The sequence below is a fragment of the Myxine glutinosa genome, chromosome 7, assembly GCF_964187855.1.
Source record: "Myxine glutinosa chromosome 7, kmMyxGlut1.1, whole genome shotgun sequence".
In the NCBI taxonomy this organism is placed as follows: domain Eukaryota; kingdom Metazoa; phylum Chordata; class Myxini; order Myxiniformes; family Myxinidae; genus Myxine; species Myxine glutinosa.
Genome location: NC_136267.1, coordinates 27,777,186 through 27,800,076, shown reverse-complemented (window position 1 = coordinate 27,800,076; position 22,891 = coordinate 27,777,186). Strand labels below are relative to the sequence as shown.

Below are 22,891 nucleotides of genomic sequence, written 5' to 3'. Positions count from 1 at the left end.
TTCAACATACAGCTATTTGATCTTCATTTCAACAATATTGATAGATAAAGGTGATATTGTAGCGGTTACCGCTGGGTGTACACAATCGCCTTGCACCTGCCAGGACGCGGCCAGGGCGCAATCGCCATGCCGGGCTCGTCCGGACGGGCCCAGACGCGCCTCTCCCGGGCATGCCCGAACTCGCTGTTCCCGGGCTCGCCCGAACCTCCCGGGCACGCCCGGTCTCGTCTTTCCCGGGCTCGCCCAGAGCGTCCGGGCATGCCCGCTCTCGCCTTTCCAGGGATCGCCCAGAACGCCCGGCCATGCCCGCTCTCGCCTTTCCAGGGCTCGTCCAGGACGCCCAGGCATGCCCGCTCTCGACTTGCCAGGCCTCGTCCAGCACGCCCGGGCAGGTCCAGACTCGCCTTTCCAGGACTCGCCCTTGACACCCGGGCATGCCCGGTCTCGCTTTTCCCGGGCAAACGCTCCGGCATAAATGTGTATATATATTGCTGCCCGATAAACGGGCTTTTCAGAGTACCCGAGTTTGATACGTACATTAAAGCAACTCGGACGAATTTCCATCTTTGGTCGCGTCAATTCTTTCGACTCGCGTTGGAGCACAGCTCCTTCATTGGTGACCCCGAACATGGATACGGCAGTGGATCTTAAGCTGCCTACTTTCTGGGAGGCTCACGCGGCTGTTTGGTTCGCCCAGGCGGACTCCCAGTTCGCCCTGCGAGGCATCACCGCGGACGACACCCGCTTCCACCATGTCGTGGCAGCGCTCGGCTCCGCCACCGCGGCCCGTGCCCTGAGCCTCCTCGAGCGCCCGCCAGCTGCTGACAAGCATGACGCGATTAAGACGCTCCTCCTCGACGCTTTCGCCCTCTCACCGGCGGCACGCGCACGGCGCCTGCTCGACCTGCCCGAGCTCGGCGACACGCGCCCGTTCGAGCGCATGGACTACATGCTCTCGTTGCTCGGTGAGCACTCTCCGGATTTTCTGTTCCGCGAGCTGTTCCTTCGCCAGCTGCCTCACCCGGTACGCCTCGCCCTGGCTGGCACGTTGATCACGGATTCCCGCGCCCTCGCCAGGGAAGCCGACAAGATCTCCTCGGCGGGCCAGCACATCGGAGCGGCTACCTGGTGCCCGCCGCCGTCCGAGGCGACGCCCACGACGCCCGAGCGCCCTGCGCGGTTGGAGGCCGAACTGCCGGTGCAACTGGCGGCCGCCACGCCGCGCCGACCGCTTCCAACACGACGGCCGGGGCCTCCACCTGACCAGGCGTGGTGTTATTACCACGCCAGGTTCGGACACAAGGCTCGGACATGCCGACCCCTGTGCACTTTCGGCAAGTCGGGAAACGGCCGGGCCGGCGTTCATTACCAGCCATGAGCGCCGTCCACTCGGGCAACTTGCTTTTTATTAAGGACAAAGCGTCCGGGTGGCATTTCCTTTGTGACACCGGCGCCCAACTGAGTGTCATACCCGTCTCCGAGCAGGACAGGCGGAACGCCGTTTGCGGCCCCTCTTTGGTCGCTGCTAATGGCTCAGCCATACGCACTTTCGGCCCGCGCGACGTCACCCTCTGCTTCGGCAGCCAGCGCTTTCAGTGGACCTTTGTGACCGCCAGCGTCCCCATGGCTTTGCTGGGCGCCGACTTCCTCTGCGCGCACGGGCTGCTGGTCGACGTCAAACGACGTCGCCTTGTCAACGCCGAGACCCTGGCGTGTACGATGAGCAGCTCCGCGCCGACCGAACTGGCATGCGCCCTCCCGACGGCGAACGAGTTCGCTCGCCTGCTCGCGGAATTCCCGGCCCTCACGTGGCCGACGTTTTCGGCCGTCGCAGTGCGACATGGGATCGAGCACCACATACCCACTACGGGCCCACCGGTCTACGCCAGGGCCCGCCGCCTCGACCTGGCCAAGCTCGCCGTGGCAAAGGCCGAGTTCGACGTGTTGGGGCGCCTCGGCATCGTGCGGCGCTCCGATAGCGCGTGGGCCTCACCACTGCACATCGTGCCAAAGCCGGGGGCGGATGGCGCCCGTGTGGCGACTACCGCCGCCTCAACGATGCTACCACCCCCGACAGGTACCCGATCCCGCACATCCAGGACTTTTCCGCCCGTCTGGCGGGACGGGTCATATTTTCAAAAATTGACCTGATACGGGGATACCACCAGGTACCTGTCCGGGTGGCCGACGTCCCGAAGACGGCCGTCATCACGCCGTTCGGCCTGTTCGAATTTTTGAGGATGCCGTTTGGCCTCAAGAACGCGGCCCAGGCGTTCCAACGCTTGATGGACGGCGTGCTGCGCGACCTGCCATTTCTTTTCGTCTATCTGGACGACATCCTCGTCGCCAGCACGTCCCGCGCCGAGCACCTCCTCCACCTCCGAACACTGTTCAGTCGCCTCAGCGAGCACGGCTTAATTGTCAACCCGGCCAAGTGCCACTTCGGCACGACGACCGTTGACTTTTTGGGCCACCGCATCACCAAGACCAGGGCCGTGCCGCTGCCGACCAAGGTCGAGGCCATCACCACGTTCCCGCGTCCCTGCTCCATCAAGGCCCTACAAGAGTTCCTCGGCATGGTGAATTTTTATCACCGATTCGTGCCCCGCGCTGCTCAGCTCATGCGGCCCCTTTACGAGGCCCTCCGGGGCAAGCCGGCCAAGCATGACATCGTTTGGTCCGCGGCCATGGACGCGGCATTCGCGAGCGCAAAGCGGGCCCTCGCCGACGCAACGCTGCTGGCTCACCCGGTGCTTAACGCGCCCATCGCCCTCACTACGGACGCCTCCAACTACGCGGTGGGCGCCGTCCATGAACAATGGGTGGATGGGGTTTGGCAGCCACTCGCTTTTTTCAGCCGGCAACTCCGGCCGAACGAGTTGAAATACAGCACGTTCGACCGCGAGCTCCTCGGTCTATTCCTGGCCGTTCGCCATTTCCGACACCTCCTGGAGGGCCGCCCGTTCACGGCTTTCGTCGACCACAAGCCATTGGTCTACGCATTGGCCAAAGTCACGGAGCCGTGGTCGGCCCGCCAGCAGCGCCACCTCTCCGCCGTGTCGGAATTCACCACGGACATCCGGCACGTCGCCGGCAAAGACAACGCCGTGGGCGACTGTCTTTCTCGGGCCAGCGCGAATGCGGTCCACCTCGGCGTGGACTTCGCGCTCATGGCGGCCGACCAGACCACCGACACCTCGGTGCAGGCCCTCCGGGCAGCGGACACGGGCCTCCGCCTGGCCGACATCCCCTTCGCGGACACTGTCCTGCTCTGCGACGTCTCCCAGGGCCAGCCTCGCCCCATCGTGCCCGTTACCTGGCAGCGCCGCATCTTCGCCTCCATCCACGGCCTTTCTCACCCGGGCCGGAAAGCTTCTCAGACGCTGGTGTCGGCGCGTTTCGTCTGGCACGGCCTTCGACGGAACGTCCGCGACTGGGCCAACGCCTGCACGGCCTGCCAGCGGGCCAAGGTCCACCGCCACACCCAGGCCCCGCTGGCACCTTTCGCCGTGCCTGAATGGCGTTTCGACCACGTCCACGTGGACCTGGTGGGTCCCCTGCCCCCATCGCGGGGGTTCACTCACCTGCTCACCATGGTGGACAGGACCAACAGGTGGCCGGAGGCCGTGCCCCTCACCTCCACTACCACCGCCGACGTGGCGCAGGCGTTCATCGCCACCTGGGTCGCGCGCTTCGGCGCACCGGCGGACATCTCGTCCGACCGCGGCCCACATTTCACGTCCGAACTTTGGGGCGCTGTCGCCCGTTCGTTGGGAGTCACTCTGCACCGCACCACGGCCTACCACCCCCAAGCCAACAGGTTGTGCGAGCGGTTTCACCGCTCCATGAAGGCCGCACTCATGGCCGGCCTTTACGACGACGTTTGGGCCGACCGGCTGCCGTGGGTCCTTTTGGGCCTCCGCACGGCCCCCAAGGAGGACCTCCGGGCGTCCGCCGCCGAGCTCGTCTACGGCCAGCCGCTCCGCGTCCCGGGCGAGTTCGTGCCCGACGCTACCAGTCCCTGGTCCGCCGCACGCCAGCGCTCGGACCTCCAGGAGGCCGCCCGACGATTTGCCCCCGTGCCAACGTCCCGCCACGGTGGCCCCCAGTTCTACGTCCCCCCGGCGCTTTGCACAGCGGAGTACGTCTTTGTGCGTCATGACGCACACCGGGGGCCACTCCGGCCGCCGTACGACGGGCCCTTCCGGGTCCTGCGACGGGGCGACAAGTCCTTCGTCGTCGACTTCGGCGGTCGGTCGGACCGGATTTCTGTGGACCGCCTCAAACCGGCGCACATGGACGTCGACCGACCACCACGGTTGGCCCTTCCTCCGCGGCGAGGCCGCCCCCCGTCCACAGTTCCCCCCGCTCGCCCACCCACCACCACATCGGACCCCCCCCCCCCCCACGACCCTCCAGGGGTCGCTTCGGCCGGGTCATCCGGACCCCCCTTAAATTGACCCTGCCGGTGCAGGTCGATTCTGGAGGGGCGTGTGTAGCGGTTACCGCTGGGTGTACACAATCGCCTTGCACCTGCCAGGACGCGGCCAGGGCGCAATCGCCATGCCGGGCTCGTCCGGACGGGCCCAGACGCGCCTCTCCCGGGCATGCCCGAACTCGCTGTTCCCGGGCTCGCCCGAACCTCCCGGGCACGCCCGGTCTCGTCTTTCCCGGGCTCGTCCAGGACGCCCGGGCATGCCCGCTCTCGACTTGCCAGGCCTCGTCCAGCACGCCCGGGCAGGTCCAGACTCGCCTTTCCAGGACTCGCCCTTGACACCCGGGCATGCCCGGTCTCGCTTTTCCCGGGCAAACGCTCCGGCATAAATGTGTATATATATTGCTGCCCGATAAACGGGCTTTTCAGAGTACCCGAGTTTGATACGTACATTAAAGCAACTCGGACGAATTTCCGTCTTTGGTCGCGTCAATTCTTTCGACTCGCGTTGGAGAACAGCTCCTTCAATATAATATAACAAATATCATGAAACATTTACATTTTGTAGTCCATTGTATAATTTAAATAAACATAAATGCAAATTTCGGATGTGGAAAAAGTAAGTACACCCCTACATTTATCACTACTTCAAATACCGAAAATTAGAATCAGGTGCACCAGCTCAGGTACAAATGATTAGATCATCGTTAGAGAGGATCTTGGAGGAACCTGTCTTATTTAAACCTCAGACATTTAGTTTGGTTTGCTCTTTGTTGTTGAAGTGTGCGGCGTCACCATGCCTAGATCAAAATAGCTCTCTTGAGGCCTTCAGAAAGAAGGTTATAGATGCCTACGAGTCTGGGAAGGGATTTAAAAGATCTCCACAAACAATTTGAAATCAATCATTCGACTGTCTGGAAGATCATCTTCAAGTGGAGAAGATTCCAAACAACTGCCAACTTGTTCAGGCCAGGCCACCCCAGCAAATTCAGCCTGAGAGCAGACCGCAAGATGCTGAAAGAAGTCTCCAAGAACCCCAGAATGTCATCATGGGACCTACAGGTAGCTCTTGCCACTGTTGATGTCAAAGTGCACAAGTCTACCATTAGAAAGAGGCTGCACAAATTTGATCTACATGGGACGTATGCCAGGAGGAAACCTTTGCTGTCCAGAAAGAACATCAGGGCAAGACTAAAGTTTGCCAAAGAACACCGAGGCAAAGACCAGCACTTCTGGAACAATGTGCTCTGGACAGATGAGTCAAAGGTAGAGCTATTTGGCCACAGTACCAGAAGACATGTTTGGCGAAAACCAAATACAGCATTTGACCACAAGAACCTGATACCAACTGTAAAGCATGGTGGTGGAAATATTATGGTTTGGGGCAGCTTTGCTGCATCAGGGCCTGGGCAGCTCACCATCATAGAATCCACTATGAATTCTTCATTGTACCAGAGGGTGCTTGAGGATAATGTGAAGCCATCTGACGGAGTGTTGAAGTTCAACCGAAGGTGGACCTTGCAACATGACAATGACCCTAAACATACCACTAAATCCACCAAGGAGTGGCTGAAAAGAAAGAAATGGAGGGTTCTGGAATGGCAAAGTCAAAACCCGGATCTAAATCCCATCGAGATGTTGTGGGGGGATTTGAAACGAGCTGTGCATGCAAGAAACCCCTCAAACATCGCACAGCTGAAAGAATTCTGCATGGAGGAGTGGGCAAAAATTTCTCCCAGTCGATGTCAGAGACTGGTAGACAGTTATAAGAAACGCCGACTTGAGGTTGTTTCTGCCAAAGGGGGCAATACCACCTATTAGAGCCAAGGGTGTGCTTACTTTTTCAACATGCGAAATTTGCATTTATGTTTATTTAAATTATACAATGGACTACAAAATGTAAATGTTTCATGATATTTGTTATATTATATCACCTTTATCTATCAATATTGTTGAAATGAAGATCAAATAGCTGTATGTTGAAATATGTTGAAAAAGTCAAAACTTTACATGGGGCGTACTTACTTTTTCACGTGACTGTAATTACTAAAGGCTTTGTTGCAATGTTTTTTTTTTTTTTGTATACAAGATTGTAGCTCGTGTAAGAGCTAACATCAATCAGAAAAAACAACAAACGGACACACAAAACATACAATAAAGGGAGCGGGAGACAATATGGGGAGAGAGAGGGAAGCACACAAGTACAACAGCAGAGAACAGAGACATTTGAAGGTCTGTGGGAGGGAGAGGGCTTGGGGGGAGGAGGCATGGGAAGGCAGGGGGGGGGGGGGAGGAGGGGTTGGAGAGGTATAAAACACATGGACACTGCTGGAACTTCCAGGATTTGAATTAATGGGGGTCGAATAGATCAAGGTTTTGGATGGGGGAAGATAAGAGATGGTGAAGAACAGCTGTTTTTAAAGACCTGGAGGGAGGAGTGGGATTGAAGAGAGTGAGGGAGTTTACTCCAAAGGGGGGAGTAAAGAGGAATGAAGGAGTGAAAGTGAGCAGAGTTATCATTATTTTTGTTATTTATTTTGAAATTGGAATGCCATTCCGTGGAAGGACCTATTAAACTGCGTTATACACCTTAACATGGCACGTATTTAGAAACATGGGAATTCTTCTTGATTAAATGTAGTTACATCAATAAATTATTACCAACTCAGGAGATCACGACGATTATTTTGGTGTTTCACATTTCGCACCAGAAAGCTCGGCTTTGGAGGATTGAGGCTGGAGAATATTGATCGCAGGTAGCCTGATGTTGCGCACTGTCCCGTCGACAGACAGAAACCCAATGATTCTGAGCTGTGCGGGGCGCTTCCCTACAGGAGGAGAAGGCAAGTTTTCTTGCAATGGCGTCACCACACACACCAGGTCAATATGATGGACAGAAAAGTTGAATGCTGGATTGAGATAAACTTGTGAAGAAGATAAATTAATCTGTTTTAGGAGAAATTCCAGCAGCAGTCGATGTTCGAAGCCGATGAGGTGATAGCCCAGCCTTGACCGGAGAGAATGGATTTTAGGCCAGACCAATCAGATTTACCAAATTGCCATACACCTCTGTACCTTGGGGGGTTCCCTGATAACTGCAAAACAGATGCCCACTTTTACTGACGCATGGCCCTAAGGGCCTCGAGGAGCTGAGGAGCTGGACAAGTTTGGGAAAAAGTTTGACATCCAGATCGATGAAGAACGGTTTGCCATTTTGGGGAGATATGTGTTGTAAATGAAACGCACTTTTTAAATGCAAGTGCGTGGATGAAAGTGTTTTGATGCGAGTGAAGTTATTTCACAAAACAAGTTCGTTGCTGGAACATGTCCGGAAGTATCTGAACGAACACCAATCTAGCTGGGTTTGTGGTCGTTAGATTCTCCACAGATGAAGAAGAGTAATCACCAGTGAGAGGATAACGGAGTGTCAATGTTTAGAGACCTTTGTATATGGAGTCATCGGAGTTGAAAGTCCTTGTAGTGTTATCCTGTTTATCCTGTGTATCCTGTGTACCCCGCCCCAGCCATCTCCGTTCCACAGATCTCCCGATGTCCCTGTTTTCTACTATTGTTGTGCTTCCCTCTCTCTCCCCCCTTGTCTCCCACTCCCTTTATTATATGTTCTATGTGTTAGTTGTTACATGAGCCTCGACTTAGTATACCAAAAGAAGAATAAGAACCACCTTTAGAGGCCATTTTTCCCCGCAGAGCATGGGTTGGTCCTTTTTCGGGCACCGTGGTCCCCTTTTTGAAGCGATGTTTTATGGCCGGATGCCCTTCCTGCCGCCAGCCCTGTTAGTCGCCCCTTGCGACACGCAGGGAATTACCAGTGACCAGGTACTCAATTTGCCGACCTCGGAAGGATGACAGGCTGAGTCAACCCCCCTGGCGTTAATTCAGCGATCGACCAGGATTCGAACCCAGGATCCATGGATCCCAAGTCAGCACCCAAACCGCTAAGCCAACACCAGGCTACTCGACTTAGTATACAAAAATAACAAAAAAACACGAATTTGGTCTATGAACTACTGCTGGTTGGACATCGCCCGGATAAAATGACCTTTGGTTTTGTGACAGCTGATATTGAACAAACAGAACTGTAAATGTACAGAAAATCAGCTGATGTGGGAGTAAACTCATGCTTATCCTAAAAAAGATACTCGGAGCATATGTGTAGGGAGTCTCTCTCGGCGATGAGATTCAGCTCAATCTATCACGGAATATAATTGTCTGCTAGAACATGTTTCCGCTGCATAAAACAAGAATTCTACTCGATAAACACATGACATTTATGGCGATCATTTTCTATACAAATTCAGATTAAAAACTTTTTTTTGGAGACCATTTATCCAAAAAAGTGAGCAAAGTCATTTTTTCAATGTCAAACATGCACAATGCACAATGCACACTCGTTTTCCAAACATGTCAGACTCTGTGGACTGTCTGTCCGCTCCGAGTTAGACTGTCCGCTCCGAGTCTGAGGTCGTCGGTTCTAAACCCTGGCTGAGTCATACCAAAGACATTATAGATTATATGTGCTGCTTCCTTGCTTGACGTTCAGTATTTAAAAGCATAGAGCACGGACAATCCTCATCGCTTGTGCATCCATGGGGAGGAGGAGGTGCCTCCTTCGTAAATGCTTTTTTGTGACGCCATTTTTGTGACGTCGCTGGTACCTAGATTATTGTGGGAAGTGACGGCACGTCCCCCAAGCTGAGTGGCTGTGTTAAGTGTTTGTCTCATCAGTATGTCCATGTATGTGTGAGTGGCAGTTCCATTATGCACCTTACACCTTGTACAAAAAATGAGTGTTGGTGTTTTCAGATTGTAGCAGGTACTCGGTAGAGCTCACACCACCAGGAATGAATGAATGATCGTTTTAAGGCCATTTTCCCCGCTGGAGCGGGGGTTAGCCTTGCGGGCCCCATGACCATCATGGTTCCCTGTTTGAGGCAATGTTTTTATGGCCGGATGCCCTTCCTGACGCCAACCCTTGGTCGCCTCTTACGATGCGCAGGGATACGGTGTACCTATTCTAAACCAGGGTACACACCTTCACATTCATCCCAGCAAGCTGGTACTCAATTTGCCGACCTCAGAAGGATGACAGGCTGAGTCAACCCCCCGGGTGATAATTCAGCGATCGACCGGGATTCGAACCCAGGATCCTAGGATCCCAAGCCTGCACCCAAACCGCTAAGCCAACACCGACATTCAGCGATCGACCAGGATTCGAACCCAGGATCCTAGGATCCCAAGCCTGCACCCTAACCGCTAAGCCAACACCGACATTCAGCGATCGACCGGGATTCGAACCCAGGATCCGAGGATCCCAAGCCGGCACCCTAACCGCTAAGCCAACACCGACATTCAGCGATCGACCGGGATTCGAACCCAGGATCCTTGGATCCCAAGCCTGCACCCTAACCGCTAAGCCAACACCGACATTCAGCGGTCGACCGGGATTCGAACCCATGATCCTAGGATCCCAAGACGGCACCCTAACCGCTAAGCCAACACCGACATTCAGCGATCGACCGGGATTCGAACCCAGGATCCGAGGATCCCAAGCCGGCACCCTAACCGTTAAGCCAACACCGACATTCAGCGATCGACCGGGATTCGAACCCAGGATCCTAGGATCCCAAGCCTGCACCCTAACCGCTAAGCCAACACCGACATTCAGCGATCGACCGGGATTCGAACCCAGGATCCTAGGATCCCAAGACTGCACCCTAACCGCTAAGCCAACACCAGGCTGAACAGTTTACGTTTTGTATCCCACTGATAGGCATCTGCATCTGAACCAAAATCGAATCGGCTTGTTCTTGTCACCCACCCAAATCATCCACCAACTTTCATCCGAAACTGTCCTCAACTTGTTGAGATATCCTGCTCTCAGACAGACAAACAGATAGACAGGGGTGAAAACATAACCTCAGTCCACCTTCGGTCACATAGATGATTATTAATGTCTGCAGCTATAATTGTTGTATATCTGTTACTTAAGATATGATACTGAAAATAATCCATGTTGCAAACTTTATTATCAACAAACTCTTCGTACCAACAACTGCCTTATTGCTTTTGCTGAAGAGAGTAACATCACAATGTTGCCTTTCACCGCATGATTGGCTACACCCACCATTAACAGCAACAACAACAACTATTAGGGATGCCTCTTCGTGGTGGTTGTACCTCCCAAAGCAGGTCAGGGGCTAAATCTTCCCCATTCTTCCCTGTTGCCCAGATTTGTCAGAGCAACGTAGTCACGGTCAGAGTGCCGATCGGACCCCATGGACCGGCCATTTCCCTCTTGTCTCTCTCTCTCTCTCTCTCCTCTCTCCTCTCTCCTCTCTCTCTTCTCTCTCTCCTCTCTCTCTCTTCTCTCTCTCCTCTCTCTCTCTTCTCACTCTCCTCTCTCTCTCTTCTCTCTCTCCTCTCTCTCTCTCTCCTCTCTCTCTCTCTCTCCTCTCTCTCTCTCTCTCCTCTCTCTCTCTCTCCTCTCTCTCTCTCTCCTCTCTCTCTCTCTCTCCTCTCTCTCTATTCCTCTCTCTCTCTCTCCTCTCTCTCTCTCTCCTCTCTCTCTCCTCTCTCCCTCACTCTCTCCCTCTCCCTCACTCTCTCCCTCACTCTCTCCCTCACTCTCTCCCTCACTCTCTCCCTCACTCTCTCACTCTCTCCCTCACTCTCTCTCCCTCTTCCTCACTCTCTCTCCCTCACTCTCTCTCTCTCTCCCTCACTCTCTCTCTCTCTCCCTCACTCTCTCCCTCTTCCTCACTCTCTCCCTCACTCCCTCTTCCTCACTCTCTCTCCCTCACTCTCCCTCTCCCTCACTCTCTCCCCTCACTCTCTCTCTCCCCCTCACTCTGTCCCTCTCCCTCTTCCTCACTCTCTCTCCCTCACTCTCTCTCTCCCTCACTCTCTCTCCCTCTTCCTCACTCTCTCCCCTCACTCTCTCTCTCCCCCTCACTCTGTCCCTCTCCCTCTTCCTCACTCTCTCTCCCTCACTCTCTCTCTCCCTCACTCTCTCTCCCTCTCCCTCACTCTCTTCCTCACTCTCTCTTCCTCACTCTCTCTCCCTCACTCCCTCACTCTCTCCCTCACTCTCTCCCTCACTCTCTGCCTCACTCTCTCTTCCTCACTCTCTCTCCCTCACTCTCTCTCCCTCACTCTCTCTCCCTCACTCTCTCTTCCTCACTCTCTCTCCCTCTCTCTCTTTCTCCCTCACTCTCTCCCTCTCCCTCACTCTCTCTCTTTCTCCCTCACTCTCTCCCTCTCCCTCACTCTCTCTCTTTCTCCCTCACTCTCTCCCTCTCCCTCTCCCTCACTCTCTCTCTGTCACTCTGTCGTGGCCCTGACTTCATGAAGGAGGGGGTACTCCATCCTTCATGTGGAGGATATCTGGGTCATTCCTGCGCGATCGATCGGTTGTCTCCGTGCAGTAGGCTTGTTCGAAATAACTGTCTGGGGATATACAACAACAACAACTATAACAACAATAAGTTATCCAATCAAAACGATGATGGCTGAAGAGCATATTGGCCTCGGTGTGAGGGATTTCGATGACTGTCTCAGCATCAGGAACCACTTCCTAATGAAACAGGGAAACTGACAAGAATGATGATTAATGCTGCGACATCATGAGGCAGGAATTTATAACCTGACTATTGTCAGCCTAGGATGGCCTACATTTTGTGAAATACACATCGATATATTTTTGAGGTTCCTAATTAAGTGTGCTGGCAGATGAGATGTCGAACTTTACATAACGTTTGAAACATAACATACTTTATGGTGTGAATGGCAGGGAGTGGTGTCATCTTACTAGTACCGACTGCAAAGCCGCAATGAGCCGGCGAAGCCAAAGCCTCTTGCCACTATTTTACCCATCACCATGGCATCAGTAGGTTAGGTAGTTGGTAGTAGGTAGGTAGGTAGTAGGTAGGTGTAGTAGGTACCGTACCTGGTAAGACTTGGTAAAAGAGAAGAGCAGACAGTCCTCCCCAATGGCAATACCTGCATACAATAAATGTCACAAGAAGCTTAAGGAAGTAACTATACGATGTGCTAGCTTAGGGCCTATTTTTAACTGGGCTTAACATACGTTTTCACAGTATGTGTGTCGTCTTCTAACTTCAGTCGCTGTCAGGCGCCAGGGCTGGTTCTCTGACTCTCCGGGCACGGCAGCTTCCTCCACCAGAAGAAGTTAGCTTGCAGTGATTAATTCGGTGAATTCCGTGTCAACTTCGGATATTTCCGGCCGTGAAAAACGATCCGTATTTCTAAACTAAATATGTAAACCGCTTATACCGTATTTCTGGCCGTGAAAAACTATCCCGTACGGCCGCGAGATTTCTAAAAAATAATTCTTCGTCAATGTTAGAATAAACCCTGGTGTTGGGCTAGCGGCTAGGGTGCCGGCTTAGGATCCCAGGATCCTGGGTTCGAATCCCGGTCGATCGCTGAATTAACGCCAGGGGGGTTGACTCAGCCTGTCATCCTTCCGAGGTCGGCTAATTGAGTACCAGTTCACTGGTAATTCCCTGTTTGTCGCTAAAGGCGGCAAAAAGGGTTGGCGTCAGGAAGGGCATCCGGCCGTAAAACATTGCTTCAAAAAGGGGACCAAAAAACAACAACAACCACGGTTCCCGAAAAAGGCCAACCCTCGCTTGTGGGGAAAAATGGCCTCTAAAGGTGGTTATTATTATTTTTTGTTTAATGTTAGAATATTTGACGCCGTTTTCACCCTCCGAAACGCGTAATAATATTAAAAAATTTTTTTTTCCCAAATGCTCGAATCTCATTGGTTCTGGTGTTTGATGACGATTTTCGTTGAAGATAACGAGGTTGGTCTTAACGTATTTTAATTACTAATGAGAGGTTTCATTAGATTGTGAATCAAAGAACGACGGGTGAAACAAACTCCTATTGAACTTTTTCGCAATTGTTTTATGCAAACTTCCGCATCCGGCCGATGGCGCCCACCATTGAGCGCTTTCATTTTGGAAATATTTTTGCAAATGCTCGACTCTCATTGGGTCCGGTGTTTGGTGACGCGTTTTGTTGAAGATAACCAGGCCCGTGCGGGCCGATGTTGGTCTTAAATTATTTTATTAATACATCGGAGGTGCATAAGATTGTGAATCAAACGACGACGGGTGAAATAAACTCCTAATGAACGTTTCAAATTTGTTATGCATACTTCTGCCTCCGCAATATGGCTGCTCCCACTGCGCTTCGGATTCTCGAGCCAAGGCATAATCAGGTTTTCAACATAATACGTACTCGTTTATTGACAACACCGGCTTCGCCGGCTAATATATATATATACACATCAACCACTTCCGGTTTCCTGTCTCTCATTTGTTCCAGCAAAGGGTATAAAGCCCCGAATGGCAGCAGCTTGTGTTTACGGCAGATATCACTCACCTTTTAATCCTTAAGTTTTATTATCTTTAGATTATCCCTTATTATCACAATAATGGTTATTTAGTAAGGGAAATACAGAAGAAGATTGAAAAGCATATAAATATATTATTACAACCCACTTACCATGAAATGTTTGAATTGTGACATGTAATGTTACGTGTGTGTTGTTGCCCCTCATTTTGTTTTTCCTCTGGGCTGCATTGTTTGGGAATCTGTGACTGGGAATTGTCGCTCGCTTCGATGTGGGCCCCTCGGCACCGAGGGAGGTGACGAGGCGGCCTGCTTTGTTAGGGAGCGTGTGCGCTGCGGATGAAACGGTCCGTGCATGGATGGCTTTTTGCATTCTTTTCAGCTCCATCTTTGACCTCGAGAAGAAGTGCACTCAAAGCAGTTACCATCACACTCGCTGTTCATGTATCAGCTTGTTTTGTATTTATTTTTGCTTCGAGCCACAGATGTTGTTGTTGGGGTTTTTTTTAGGTCTGCTTCTCGGTGCAAGTTTCTCTTTGCCTTTTGCCTCAAGCTTTGCAGCTTTTTGCATTTGTTTCATTTTCTGGTCGGTGTCCGCATCCTCATCCTCCTCATTGGAATTTTGTGTGTGTTCTCCTTGCCGTGCTTCCACTCGTTTGTGGACTATCCACCGATGATCCGGCAGGATGGACGGTGGCACGTGGATCGGATGCCAATGGGGATTCCGTGAAGGTGATGCATACAAATTGGGTCTCTGTGTGTAACAATCCAGTACATTCCTTCAGCTCACCAGGCAGATCTCTTTCCCACTTGCTGAGATCGAGTATGAAAAAGGCATTTGATAAGTTGCTTGTCGATTGCGTCTCGGCACTCGGATATTAACCTTATTGCTAATTTACCTTTCGGTCATTTCATGCATATTGTGTACCAAAGTGAAACATGAATTTAAATTAAGACCTTTTAAGTTGAGGCCTGAAAAAGAGCCTTTTAACCCGGATTACTTCAGGAACTACAGCAATGTTATGATGTGATGGACAGCAAAGACTGTGGGCGTTGTTGTTTTTGTCATTAGGGGTGGCTGCGTGGGTGGTGGAAGCAGTGAAGGTGGCAGTGGCATGCAAAGTTGGGGTGGTTGGTGAGGATGCAGTCAAAGAGAGCCCCCCAGCTGCTGCTCCTGCTTGCCTTCGGCTGTTCATTGATCTTTGCCTTCCCAAATGACCCACAACCCATCAGTCTTGTGAATAATGACTGTAAGTTGACAGAAGCACACACCAAACACATAACGCCATATCAGTTAATCTTACTATAATTCACCAAATGTCCGTCCGTCCGTTCAAAGGTACCGCAAAAACGGCTCAACGATATTTTGGGTGGGTATTCCCGGGACCCCTGGGAGTAAAATAGGCTATATTGTTTTTACATTTTTTCAAAATTTTCCAAGTTTTCCAATTTTCCAGTTTTTCCAAAAACTATAGAATAATATTTACCGATATGAACAGTAATGTGGCTTTTGTTGAAATTCTACATACCAGGAGAGAGTAGATCGACTCCTGACGAACTCTTTCTATATAAACGTGCCGCTCCGAAGTAACACGGCAGCGTGTGCAAAGCGACTGAGAAACAGTTGTAGCGGCCGCTTCCGTGTTACAGATTCGGCGCTCACTCTTCACACATAAACGTGCGACTGAGAAAGACGTGTAGCGGCCGCTTCCGTTTTGCAGAATTAAATCTTTTTTCAAAATGGGCACCATGTACTGTTTAGATTTTGATGACTTGCGTGTGATATGATTCAACGGATGTTTATATGAATCGTTTAAAATAAAAAAAGCCTTCTGATATTTTGCCTTTTCATTTGGGCCTCCCAATTGAAGCCCCGCCCTTAGGGCGGGTACCGTTGCTAGTACTAATAATGGATACCTTCCTTTTAAAGCTTCGTTTAATCAAGCTGTGATGTTTTTACGATGTGGGAGAAGACACATGTCAGGTTTCTGGGAGGATGAGAAGAGATGGAGGTTTGTCCCCAATATAAGTATGCCCCCCCCCCCCCCCCTATGAGTCATAAGCCTGGCCTTACAACATTAGAATATCAACTACCAATACCCAAAAGTACAAAGCATTTAGATCTCCCACGCAATCATAACTAATGATTAAACGAATTTCTACGTATGGGCCTTGGACTGGTCGATAGATGAAAAGTAGGTGCACTCATCTCTGGCCCGTTTATCTTATGTTCCAATTTTAGTCCAGCTTTAAGCTGCCAGCCTGCTTATTTACCAACCGGTTGCTCTGAAACCCAATACACCCCTTTTAATTGATGGTCCGCAGGATCGCTCAGTCTTGGATTTTTCGTTTTCGTATCTTTCGAATTCGGATAAAACAGCTCCCAGGGCAGGGGCGGGAGGGGGGGGGGGGGAGTTGTGGGGGTTACCCCTGAAACTTTGGATCCATACTCATCCCTTATTTACCAACTGACTGCTCTGAAACCTGATACAGCACTTCTACTTTATGGTCCGCAGGATCGTCAGTCTTAGATTTTTCGATTTCATATCAGGTGGCCTCCCAGGGGATCAGGTGAGGTTTATAGAGGGGTCCTCCCAAATCAGCAGAGGTCTGAACTACAACCTCAAGAGATGACCATCAGCCCACTCTGGGTTATTTTAAAGGCCTTGGTTTCCACATCATCAAGCTGAGCAAGATGCGAGGCAGTGGAGCCAGCCCAGAGGGGAGAGCAGTACTCCATAAAGCTGCGGATGAATCCTTGACTTTTTGAGATATCATTTTTGGCCCTGTCACTCATTACTGAAGAATCACTTTAATTTTCTCTTATCCGGATCCGGATCTGAATACCCAGCAAATTTCGTCAGAATCTGTCCACAACTTTTTGAGATATCCTCCTCAAAGACAGACAGACAGAGGTGAAACCATAACCTCCATCCACCTTCAGTGGCAGAGGTAACTATTAGCTGTCATCCTGATGCTTAACAGGCGGGGCCTTGCATTATCGAGCGCACCATCCTTTTTTTGCTGTCCCATCTGCCAATAGTTTCTCGTGGATGTCAAAGATCCCATGATGGCTTTCAGAAGTTTAGGCCATTGTGTGCTGGTCCCTTGGCCAAATTCTTAAATACTAATCTTCACTCAAATGTTTGCTCAGCTGGTTTGTGAGTCGTTTGTGATTGTCTCCGATCTTTTGGTCTTTGGCTTAATGGAGCATAAAACATTTGTAAAGAAATAGCAAGAGTTGCTGACTCAAAAAATATGATGATAATGATGATTAATTAGTTTTCAAAATTCCATCTGACTTGCATCCCTCACGTTAATGTTTGAATTCTGATTCACGGATTTTCTTACCTAAATGAACAAATTAAGAGTGAAGGTCAAGGCCAGGATTATAAGAGAGCGAAAGGAGGGGAGAGGACTATAGGAAACGGCATGTATGGCCTATTTGGCGTTGGGAGAGCGGATGGGTCACCATATTTGCATAAATAATAGATAGATGGCCTCTTATATCTTGAAGTTTTATCTGGCACCAGAATCCTGTGCAGAACCACCCTGATTAATCAACCACATACAATGTGATACCAATGATTGAGAAAATGAAAGAAACCGGTTTGCCAAATGTACTCCGATCCAAAACTGTGATGAGGCCAAATAAAGACGCCCTCATTATCACCACTACAAGATGTCTGAGGCTCCGAAGCTGGTCGTTGGAAATGTCCCAAAGACGGGTGGTGCCAGGTTGTGTACAGATGGTGCAGCGCTTTCATCAACAATGGTCAACAAGATGTATAAAATAGTCAGGATTTTTTCAACATAGCAGTTAGCTCGCAAGTATTGTTGGGGAAGGGGAGGTAGATGCAGTTTTCTCCATTTTCTTACAGCTGAGTGAACCACCTTTAGAGGCCATTTTTCCCCACAGAGCAGGGGTTGGCCTTTTTCGGGCACCGTGGTCCCCTTTTTGAAGCAATGTTTTATGGTCGGATGCCCTTCCTGCCGCCAACCCTGTTGGTCGCCTCTTGCGACACACAGAGAATTACCAGTGAACTGGTACTCAATTTGCGGACCTCGGAAGGATGACAGGGTGAGTCAACCCCCCCTGGCGTTAATTCAGCGATCGACCGGGATTCAAACCCAGGATCCTAGGATCCCAAGCCTGCACCCTAACCGCGAAGCCAACACCAGGCTCTCTGGACATATCGAGTCCTTCTGTTCTCTCTGAAGTTCTGCAGCTTCTTCGTTACGAGTGAAACATATCAGTTGTTGGTTTTGTATATACAGGGTTACTAAGTGCTAAAACGTATTTCTGTGGGAATGTTTTGGATCTTCCCCCATCCAAAACCTTGATCTTTGGTCAACAAGAATCCACCATCCAACCACAACAACAACAACAAGAAAGAAAGAAAGAAAGAAATCCACAACAAGATTCCATCCACCCCATTAATCCACCCCAAATGTACCTCCTTCAAATTCCATTTTCCTTCCTGAAATCCCCATTAGTGTCCATCTAGTTTATCCAGTGTCCCCCATCCCAGCCCCTCTCTTCCACAGATCTCCTGATGTCCCTGTTCTCTACTGTTGTTGTACTTTCCTCTCTCTTTCCCTCTTGTCTCCCGCTCCATTTATTATATGTTCTATTTGTTAGCTCTCATACAAGACTTGATTTAGAATGCACAAAAAATGTTATTGCTGTGGATAAATAGATTAGACATGCCTGAATCAAACAAAATTGGTTTCATGTCTGGTAATTGCCGACATACGCACCCTTTTCCTGGTCCACCGATTTCAATGGAAACTAAAATGGCACTCGGTAGAGTGCATACCTCCAACAGGCTGAATATATATATTTTTTGTATGCATAGTCAAGGCCCGTGGAAGAGCGAGTACACTGAATGGATAAGGATGTAACAGCTAAAAACAGGATGCAACTCACATATGTATGTGGTTGACAAGTTGGGCACAGAAGGAAACTCCAAGGAGGGTAAACTGGAAAATTGGAAGGAGGAGTGATTTGGGTGGGATTAACGGGGTGAAAAATATCATGGTTTTGGATTGGGAACGATCTGAGATGGTGGTGCACAGTTGTCTTGAAGTCCTGGAAGGAAGAACGAGATTGAAGAGGATGTGGAAGTTGATTCCACAGACAGGAAAAAGAGGAACAAATGAGTGGAGATGAACAGTGATCTGGATTTAGGTAGTTTCAACAGAAGGGGGTTGATGGTGGACTGCGTGAGCCCTGCAGACACCTGGGAGGGGTGGAGGGGACAAAGGACAGAAAGAGCAGAGGGTGCAAGACCAGAAAGGAGGTGGTAGAAGACAGACAAACCACCGAACTGTCTGCAATGGCGAAGTGAAAATTATCCCATAGACTCAACTTCGTCGCACGATATTCCAATGATCTTGAAGGCCTTGGTTTCCATGGCGTCAAGCTGAGCAAGATGTGAGGCAGGAGAGCCAACCCAGAGGGGAGAGCAGTACTCCATCAAACTGCAGACAAAGGCATTGTTGGTGAATAGGAGTTCAGCTCTGCCAAGGAAGGAATTTGTACGACGGAGGATTCCCAGTCAGCGGCTGGCTTTGGAGGCCAACTATGAAATGTGGTTTACCCAAGAAAGATCATGGCTGTTCGTGAGACCCAGGAGTCTGAATGACTGAACTTCCTCAATAGAATTGTTAAAAAGCAGATAAAGGAGGGGTTTCCAGACGGTCTTTTCGGCTGGCAAACGTCTACGGTTTGTATCCACTGATAGGCCAAATGTAGATTCGGACCGGAAACCAAAAATCTCATCTGCTTGGTCTTGTCACCCATCCACCTAATTTTGGCATAACCTGTCCACAACATTTGGAAATATCGTGCTATCTATTGTTTTTGGCACCATCTCTCAATGATGAAGAATCACTTAAAAAAAAAATTCGGGTCTGGATGCAGATCTTCACCAAAATCGAATCAGTTAGTCCCTGTCGCACACCCAACCTGCCCTCCAAGTATGGCCCGAATCCATCCATAACTATTTGAGATATCCTGCTCACAGCCCGACAGACAAGGCCACACGGGTGAAAAGATAACCTCCGTCCATCTTCAGTGGTGGAAGGAATAATTCTTCATTCCCACAGCTCGTAACATATGACACAGACAATGCCTTTGCTATCAATGAGGAGAGAAACTAAGTTTATTCCACACTGAAAATGGTTATATTCCGAGAAAGCTATCTTTGGTAAAGAACGTATCATTTGTTTTTTACCGTATCATATTATTTTTGGTTCCAGCCAACGATCGCTCTATCATCTTTATATAAGCATCCAGTATCTAATTTATCAACAATTACCTTCAAACTATCTTATTCATTATCCTTCAAGTTGGTGAATTGCTTGAAAAAATTAGGTCATCATCCGACTCCAGAGATAATCAAAAACATCTAGTTGAAATTACATGGAGCGGTTGAATCCGTTTTGGTAATATTGAGTCAAACTATTCTATAAATTGAACAATTGAATCACGATAGTTTAGGGGTCACTTATAAATGGAGATTATAACACGTCACAATTTATATTTAATTCATCTGGTTGAACTTGCTGTTTTAGTTTTATATCTTTGGAAGGTACAGGTTGGATTATTGGTTGGAAACGGAAATCCATCTCGAAGTATTGTGCCACTGTGTGGAAGCTTCTGTTGTACAGAAAAGTCCATACGTGGAATCTCTATCTTTGTTCGCTCTTGGCTTACAGCAATTAATTTCTTCAAACCTCTGATTTCAGCTCATCAAGTAATGTTTCTCAAATTTACAATTTTTTTTTTTTTCAATTTCAAAAGGTGACGTTTCTCTTGTTTTCCTTTATTTCCAGTTGAAAATATTTAATTGACATATGTGGGAAAATTACACGCCCAGACCAGAAATCGAACCCAGGTCCTCTGGTGAACCGTATCATTCTACGAGTTATGTGGGGAAATTGCATGCTTGGTCGGGGTCGCCCAGATAGCTCAGTTGGCAGAGCATTGGTGCGGTTCACCAGAGGACCTGGGTTCAATTCATGGCCTGGGCGTGTAATTTTCCCACATATGTCAATTAATTAGTTATAGTCCTGTTCATTTATTAAATTTTAAATATCCACTGAATTAGAATCCATCAGATTGTGGATTTTAATATGATTGAAAAGAGTGGTGTTTAGGATTTGGATTCTTGGTTTCTGGAAGCCAAGCTAGTTACAGGCAAAAAAAATTTGAAATAGTTTTTGTTGTTGCTGGTTGTTGCTGTTTTTTGTATACAGTCAAGGCTTGTCGGAGCGCTAGAATACAGAACGGTTCAGGATGCAACATAACAAAAGGAACGACAGAGATATATATATATGTATGTATATATATATATATATATATATATATATATATATATATATATATATACATATATATATATATATACATATATATATATACATATACATATACATATATATATATATATATATATATATATATATATATATATATATATATATACTTTTCATTTAATATGGAATATTCTTCTTGTGGGGGTGGACTTACTTTTCAAGATGTCTTCGAACCAAAAGTTCATTGGAATTATGTTGAAATTATTCTAGATTTTGTTAATGTGACCTTTAAAAGAAACAAAAACCACATTTGACATTTCGAAACAAATAAATTGATCCTTGAAAGTGATGTAAACTGATATCGAACACAATTAATGGACAGTACTGTGTTAAACTTCTGTACTTTTTCCAGAAGTATCTCTTTATTTTGCACATTAGCCAAAATTTTTTTTAACAAAAACAAAAGTTAAATTACGACTGGGATTACGGACAGTAAAATTACAATTCAGTACTTCGTGTAACCCCCACGAGCATTCAGGAAAGCACGTACACGTTGAGGCATGCTGTTCACGAGATTTGCCAAGGTTTGGACAGGAATCGCTTGCCATGCAGTGACAATAGCCTGCTGCAATTCACGCACAGAGGTCGGCTGCTGGTCCAAGTGGTCGATTTGACGCGTTAATTCTGCCCACAAGTTCTCGATCGGATTCATATCCGGGGACATGGCAGGCCACTCCATATGCTCTACACCACGGTCAGCAAGAAAGTGTTGGATCATGCGAGCACGATGAGGCCGTGCATTGTCATCTTGGAAGACAAAGTTTCCTCGAAAGGCTGCACGAGCAAATGGAAGCAATGTTTCTTCCAGAATGGCCATGTACTTGAACTGGTTCAGGTTTCCATTCAGAACAACCAGGTCAGTTTTGCCCCCTGCATGAAAAGCAGCCCAAACGGTCACCCCACCACCTCCAGCTTGGACTCTTGGCACTGTACAATCTTTGTTGTCGGCTTCATGCACTTGTCTGCACACTCGGACGCGGCCATCTTGACAATAGACCAGAAATCTAGACTCGTCACTGAAGATCACGTGATTCCAGTGTCCTGGCTGCATTGATGGTGCTCTCTGGCCCACTGCAATCGGCGCTGGCGGTGTTGTCTGGTCAGGCGTGGCTTTCTCAGGGGACGCCTGGCATGATAGCCTGCTTGAACCAGTCGTTTGTTGACTAGCCTTCTGGATACAGGCACATTTGTCAGTTGCTGCCACTCAGCCCTAAGCTGATTAGCTGAATTGGTACGGCCATTGCGGGACTAACCGGTGCAGCTGGCGATCATCCCTCCTTGTGGTTCTGCGGGGACGTCCTGGCCTCGGTATTGAAGTAGGGAAACCCCTCTGAGCATTTCGTTTCAGGTTCTTTGACACCTGACCTTGAGTGATGCCATACTGCCGAGCAATAGCACGCTGTTTCATGCCGTAATTTCGTAAAGCCACCACTCCATGACAAACAGCATTGTCGAGTTGATGGACCATCTCCAGAGGAAGCGGCAATAACTTTTGGAGACGTGCAGCAGTTGTTTTCCACTAATACAGAACGCAACAACCCTTGTATACCCGACTGTGAAGCCAATCATCAAATGCACCTGTCCGTACATTTTGCCACGCCACTTGTGATATAATCCTGTTGTTGACTTCTTGCTGCGACAGACAATCAGTGACATGGTTCTTTTCACAAA

At 49.3% G+C, this 22,891-nt stretch overlaps 1 protein-coding gene across 4 annotated transcripts in view; it reads left to right on the top strand.

The window, feature by feature from the left end:
- The window catches only part of LOC137416877 (semaphorin-6A), a 727,420-nt gene that overhangs the window by 185,130 nt on the left and 519,399 nt on the right, over positions 1 to 22,891 (top strand). For all 4 annotated transcript variants that reach the window (XM_078781382.1, XM_078781383.1, XM_078781381.1 and 1 more), the window contains exon 4: positions 14,910 to 15,087. In XM_078781382.1, the coding sequence (XP_078637508.1) occupies positions 14,979 to 15,087 (109 nt within the window). In that variant the 5' untranslated portion in view covers positions 14,910 to 14,978. The remainder of the gene's footprint in view (positions 1 to 14,909; positions 15,088 to 22,891) is intronic.